The sequence below is a fragment of the Echinops telfairi genome, unplaced genomic scaffold, assembly GCF_000313985.2.
Source record: "Echinops telfairi isolate 266 unplaced genomic scaffold, ASM31398v2 ScPeMD7_3;HRSCAF=10, whole genome shotgun sequence".
Taxonomy (NCBI): Eukaryota; Metazoa; Chordata; class Mammalia; order Afrosoricida; family Tenrecidae; genus Echinops; species Echinops telfairi.
In genome coordinates, this window is record NW_022103899.1 from 56,090,220 (window position 1) to 56,097,229 (window position 7,010).

The 7,010-nt window shown below is 45.4% G+C and overlaps 1 protein-coding gene across 1 annotated transcript in view; it reads right to left on the reverse strand.

Annotated features, from left to right (window-relative positions):
- DNER (delta/notch like EGF repeat containing) overlaps positions 1–7,010 on the reverse strand; it is a 188,960-nt gene that overhangs the window by 127,143 nt on the left and 54,807 nt on the right. Inside the window, exon 4 of the mRNA XM_004701820.2 lies at positions 5,726–5,871. Coding sequence (XP_004701877.1) covers positions 5,726–5,871 — 146 coding nt within the window. The remainder of the gene's footprint in view (positions 1–5,725; positions 5,872–7,010) is intronic.

Here is a 7,010-nt window from a genome sequence, read left to right on the forward strand (position 1 = left end):
GATTTGTAAGGTAGAATTGGGATCATGATAGTGGGGTGGGGAGGAAGCATTAAAGAACTAGAGGAAAGTTGTATGCTTCATTGTTGCTATACTGCACCCTGACTGGCTAGGCTCCTCCCCCTTCTGTATGGGGATGTTGTTATTTCATCTCTTATCCTGTTATTTAATCCCACCTTAGACATGACTAGAAGAAGCCCTGACGGGCTACGTGTGTAGCTGCTAACCACAAGGTCAGCAGTTTGAACATGTCAGCCTCTGCATGGGAGAAAGGCGGGGCTTTCAGCTCTGTAAAAAGTTACCATCTTGGAAACCTGCAGGGGCAGTTTTACCCTGTCCTGTAGGGTCGCTATGAGTTGGAATTGACTCAGGCATTGAGTCTTGTCTTTTCATTCGGTCTAGCCACTGAACCAATTATCAAACCCAGCTGAAAGTGGAGTGCCGTGGACAGTGTCAGAAAAGGATCAAGCAGGTTGGAAGGTGGGGGCATGTCTGACCTCTACCTCATGGAAATCAACATGGGAATAATAAGTTTGACTCTCCCTTCCCCTATGTCAACAGAATAAGTCAGACACTGGCCCATACCCTTCTTTTTCGATACAATTTTGTTATTCATTGGGAGTTAATACATTGATCATATCATTCCATAGTTCAATCATGTCAAGCAGGATTGTATAATTGCTACCACAATCAGTTTATAAGCATTTTTTTTCCTTCCTGGACTCCTTGACATCATCTCCCTTTTACCCCTCCCCCAACCCACCCCCTGAAACCCTGATTCTACTTGCTATGTCTACGTGTTCATCAATCCTGGGTTTCATATACACGGAAGAACAGGAAAACATATAGCACAACTTCAAGGGGGTGATCCCCAAAGACATAACACTTCTGAGATTAAACCCTAATATGAACAGCAAGAACAAAACAAAACAAAAATACAGAAAATGGTGAAAACTAGACCAGGTCCAGTCTGCATCAGAGGGGGATCAACTGACAAAGTTGTAACTATTCAGAACAGATTTATCCTTTTGCTCTTCTGTGCCCATCTCTCCAGCGCACTGTGTGCCGCACGCCTGTCCTACAACCGGAAACCCTATAGACGGTCCCTGTGAATCAGGGTCAACACAATGGCAGGAGGTTTGGGTTTTAGTGAGGTGAGGGGATCATAGAAAAGCTCAGAGTACCGTTTCCCCCTTTCCCCTATAGAACACAGGTTATCAGGAGAGACTGGACCCTGGGAAAGCATGTCCTGCTCAGTAAAGCAAAGGGCCAGAGAAAGACAGGAAGGGCTTCGTCTGGATCGAGTGGCACTCTGGCTACAACAATGGGTCCAAACATGACAACAACTGTGAAAATGACACAAAACCAGATAGTGTTTCGTTGTATTGTACCTGGGGTTACTGTGAATTAGGTCTGATTTGGCAGCACCTACTAATACCACACAACAGCATATTGATAAATGAGGTTTTCGCTCAGAAGAAAGAAGAGGCTGGTCCAGGTGGGCAGAAAAGTCAAACAAAGGAATAGGAAGGGCAGGTTTGGTAGCATAAAAGAAATCTCATCTCTCACCTCCTGGATTCACCCACTCACCAGTCCCTGCCCACCAGAGAAGGGGTTTAGCTTAGGCTTTAATTGTCATCCACGTTCCTTTCAAAAACATGAGCAGAAAGTATCATTCCCACCACCTTCTTGGGTTCCAGTCCACAGTTGGCCCTTCACAGGGTCTCCTCTTTCAAGTAAATGGTATATTTAAGCAACTGGAATATTATACTCCAGACATGAAAGTCGAGAGTCTTCCAAGATGACACAGAATCACTGTTTAAAAGATTCATCAAAGTTCTTGTTATCGGTAAGCTCTGTTCTTTTCACGTATCAATGTCACACCACTCTTAGAGAATGTGCTACAACCAGGTCAAGACAATGTCCTCAAAGAAAGTGTAGCTATCTTACCGGGAGGAGTTATCAATTGCCAGTGAGACAGACCTTGAATGGTGCAAACACTTTGAACACAACTACTAACCAGAAGATTGGTGGGTCAACCCCACCCAACAGTGCTGGGGGAACTCCTGGCCATCAACATCTGTAAAGATGATAGTCAAGAAAGTCCTAGAAACTCCAAACCAAGCTCACAGTCAAAGAGTTGGTTCTGACTCAGAGCAGCCCTACAGGACAGGGTAGAACTGCTCCTGTGGATTTCCAAGACTGGAGTAGAAAGTAGGGAGTAGAAAGCCTCGTCTTTCTCTCAAGGAGAGACTGATGATTTCTAACTGCTGACCTTGTGGTTAGCAGCCCAATGAGTAACCAAAACTGCCAGGACCCCTTAGATGGAGCAGTTCTATTCTGTGTACATGGGGTCACCATAAGTCAGAATGGATTTGGTGACCACAGATGTGGTTTCAGTTTGCTTTGGTCAAGCCCAACCCATGGCAACGTGTGTGACAGTGTAGAACAGTGCAGCACAGGGTTTTCAATGGCTAGTGTTTTCAGAAGCGGAATGTAAAATATTTCTTCCAAGTGGACTCAAGCCTCCAACCTTGCAGTTGCCATAAACCAAGAATGTTAGTCATTTGCATCAAGATACCCCATGCCACCAAGTGGATTCCGAGGCACAGAGATCCTACAGGACAGAGCAGAACTGCTCCTTTGGGTTCCTGAGACTGTAATCATTTACAGACAGCCTCCTCTAGTGGCCCAACACTTAACTCACTTACATCAGGACACCTTTGAAGCATATTAGTCTAAAATAAACCGTGCTGTAGTTGGGGGGGGGACCCTTTGGGGATCCACTTTGACTCAAAAATGGCTCTACTGGAAATATGTATCAAACTAGTGAGGGGAAAGTGTACAAGAACCTTAAACTAGAAGTCATGAGAAGAATGGACATTCCCAATGGGACATCCCCCTTGTAAAACAGAGGTGTCTGCCTCAGAAGGGATGTCCTGATCAAAGTTAGAACCCATCTGCCAAAAAAAAGTTTCCAAAAAATCTGCCCTAGATGGATGGAGGTTGGCCCAAATCATCACTAGGTCCTATTCTTAACCACCTCCATGTCATTAAAACCCAGAAGACAAGAAGGGAGGGCAGAAAGTTGTACTCAGCACCCACCTTACACCATCCTCCTGAAAATGGGGGTCTTCCAGAGCAGGGATGATGCCAACACCCCAAACAAAACACAGAATGGGTTCCCCTTCCCATCCCTGTCTTCCTTCCACTTTCCTGCTACTTCTGTAATTTTCAGACCATCTCTAGAGAGATGCTAAGTCTGAAAAGGAATTCATGATTTGCTGGAAATAGTTCCAGAACCTGTAAGTCGATGACAAGGCAACTACCCTTTCTTCCATTTCTCTTGATTCTGCAACTAGATATAACGATGCCTGGCTAATCTCTGGTGCATACCAAAGCAGGAAATACTTTAAAATTCTCAAAACTCACTGCCACTGAATCGATTTCAACTCATAGTGACCCAATCGCACAAGGTAGAACTGCTCCGATGGGATTCTGAGACTGCAGCTCTTCAGAGCAGTAGAAACCCTTGACTGTCTCCTGCACAGCAGTGGGTGATTTTAAATGACTGGCCTTGAAGTTCCCAGTCCAATGTGTAACCAATAAGCCACCACAATTATCTCTATTTAAAACAATATGATATTGAAATGCTTATTGATGATAGAGGGATAAAGAGGATGATGCTTCCTTAAAGAATTGCAAATACAAATACTTTCATATTCTGAAATTTCTCTACTTGGTATATACTTTAAAGAAATGAAGATCAAAACACAGACATCTGCACACCCAGATTTATTACAGCAATTTTTATAATAACAAAGAGACGGCATCAATCAAAAACCTTGTCTGCAGAGGAACAGGTCAACAAACTCTGGTACAGTCACAGAATGGAATATCACGCATCCTTACAGAGCTATATGAGGCTGTCAAACCTTAAGACGTGGACAAAATGAGGGAATGTCATGCTCAGCAAAGCCATTCAACCATCATTACACATGAAAACAAAACAAACATGGTCTTCACCGCAAAGGAAAAGCCTTTAATGACTATCAAGATGCCAGGATGGGGCAGGGCAGGGGGGAGGCGAGGGAGTTTGTGGAGAGGGAAGAGGCAGGAAGGTGAGGAGGAAGGAGGTGGGGAAGAACCAGAAGAAGCACAGCGACAGAGGGCTCCCGCGTCCTTGTCGCCGATGGGAGGAGATGGGCTCTGTAACTACACAGGACATCTTCTCTGTATGTATTACACGCCACAAACAGAAGGGGGCCTACAACTACATCTAAACGAAACCAAAGTACCCCAGAGAGCGGGAGAGGGCGGATGACAGCCTGTAAACCCCCTGCAGATTCCTTACCCATCAGACTTACACATGGGCCTGAGAGGCTCAAGGAGGTAAAGGAAAAGGGAAGGTGACTTGCCTTCTTTTGTGGCATGCAAATTAGTTTGAAAAATCAAAGCTTCTGGAAAGTGAAAGGTGAAAGATCATGGCCTTTTAAAAAAAAATCATTTTATTGGGGGCTCGGACAACTCTAATCACAACCCATACATCCATCCACCGTGTCAAGCACCTTTGTACATTTGGTGCCATCATCATTCTCAAAACATTTTCTTTCTACGTAAGCCCTTGGTCTCAGCTCCTCATTTTTTCCATCCTCCCTGCCCCACTCCCTCATGAACCCTTGATAATTTATAAATTATTATTATTTTGTCATATCTTATACTGTCCGATGTCTCCCTTCACTCACTCTTCTGTGGTCCGTGCCCCAGAGAAGAGGTTATATGTAGATCCTTGTGATCGGTTTTCCCTTTCCACCCCACCTTCCCTCCACCCTCCCGGTATCGCCACTCTCACCACTGGCCCTGAGGGGTCCATCTGTCCTGCATGATCATGGACTGTTGCCACTCCTTTGTGAGCCCTTCATTTAGGGAACCCTGGAACAGCAGTTTAAACTGCCTGGGCCCACTTACGGGCAGATGTCTGTTTCCTGTGAGTGTTACAGTGTACTCAGGGGTTGTGAGTATTCCCTTCAACGGTCATTCCCCATCTCTGCATGAGCACATCGTCTCCATGAGCCCTGACTCAGAGACAAACGGCTCACATGGCACGATTAATGGTGTTTTCATCAGATGCTCACCACACCGGGTCTCACATGAGCAACAACAGAAAAGAACACCTGCCTAGGATTGGGGTGCTTGTGGACACTATGACCTGCCAGAAGAACACGCATCTATCTTGGAAGAAGTACAACCAGAATGCCCCTTAGAAGTAGGGATGGGGAGACTTCGTCTCACTGGCTTTGGACCCGTGACCAGGAGAGACGAGTACCCGGGAAAGGGCACCATACTTCGTAAGGTCGAGGAGCAGCGAAAAGGAGACCCTCAGTGTGATGAACTGACATAATGGCTACCAGGCTTGGCTCATTCCAGTGATCACAGTAACTGTGAGGATGGCACAGGACCGGCAGTGTTTTATTCTATGGTACTGTGGGGATGCTTTGCGTCAGAGCCAACGCGAGGACATCTAACAACAGCATCATCAATGGGCGTGTGCTGTTCAAATCCGTGTTGTTCGTAGGCCATTGTAAATTACACAGGGATTTTCAATTCCACAGGAGGGCGACACTCCTAACCTCAGGTTGTTCGGGTGTTGGCTGTATATAGATATCTATGCGTGCAGAGATGCCTGTATATGCACGTTTTCAAAACAAGTGGCCACGCTCCTACTTACCTCTGATGGTTTCGTGGTGCATTTCCCTTTTCCAGAACACTCCACCTCATTTGCATGGTTTTCCCCAGGGGCACAGGTGCTGAGCTTCACCACCAGGGTTAGGCGCAGAGCCACAATGCTCTTAGTCACAGAATCATTCACAAAACCTACAGAAAACATGATGATAGGAAACGTAAAATAACAGTTTACCAGCCATCTTCCAAAAGAAGCACAGGATTTAGAGATTGAGCAGCACTCAAATCTGGGAGGCACAACAAGAAGCAATAGAGCAAAGGAATCCAATTGGTGTCCAATTGCATCTAAGGCCATAAAACAGGCCAGTCTTCCCAAGCGATTGGGGGAACATCCCGCTCCCGAGAAAGGATACCAGAGTCTTCTGCCATCATCTTGTCGCCGTTCACTTTGCCTCTGCCCTTGCTTGGTACCCCTCAATTCTATCCTTGGACATGTACCTTAGGGTCTGATTTCCCTGCTCTCAAACCACATCATCTCCTGCATCTTCCAGCTCGCCCTTGCCTGACTACTTGGATAGCTACAAGCACTGGAAATTCCCCCCAGGCAGCCTGCCTGCCCTCCTCTCTGTTCCCTCACAGGTGGGCATCCCAAAAATATGATGTGAACTTGAATAAAGTTAAATTGATTGATATCTGTTTTAATACACCTGTGTGTGTGTGTGTGTGTGTGTGTGTGTGTGTGTGTGTCTTGTTTAAGAAATCTCACATACCCATATCAATGAACCGGCCTCCCATGCTTTCTTCTGAAAGGCTTAGGTTTCACATTTAGCTCCTTAAGCCACTTCTCATTCATTTTTTTATGTAGCGTGAAGCAGGGATCACATGATATAGGATACATATTTTATGTTCCATTTTTGATGATTATCACAAGGCTGGCAGTTCAAACTTGCCAGCCACTCCATGGAGGAAAAGGGGAAGCTTTCTGCTCCCATCAACATTTGTAGCGTGGAAACCGTAAGGAGAAGTTCACTGCTCTATGGTTTTGCTATGAGATCAAACTGACTTGACAGCAGTGGTGTATCTTACTGGATAACCATAAAGCGCATTTAGGCCATATGGTTTTAACTATCTAACACAACTGGGCCTATCAGTTGTTTAATACTGAGTGTAATGCCATTGGTGTGTCTTATTGAATACCAAATGCCCTTTATGCCAAGGGCATCCATCTGTTCGTAACCCAACCAAACAGTTGTCACTGAGTCAATTCTGTTGAACAGAAACCCCATGTGTGACAGTAAAACTATGTTCTATGGGGTTTTCAATGGCTGCAA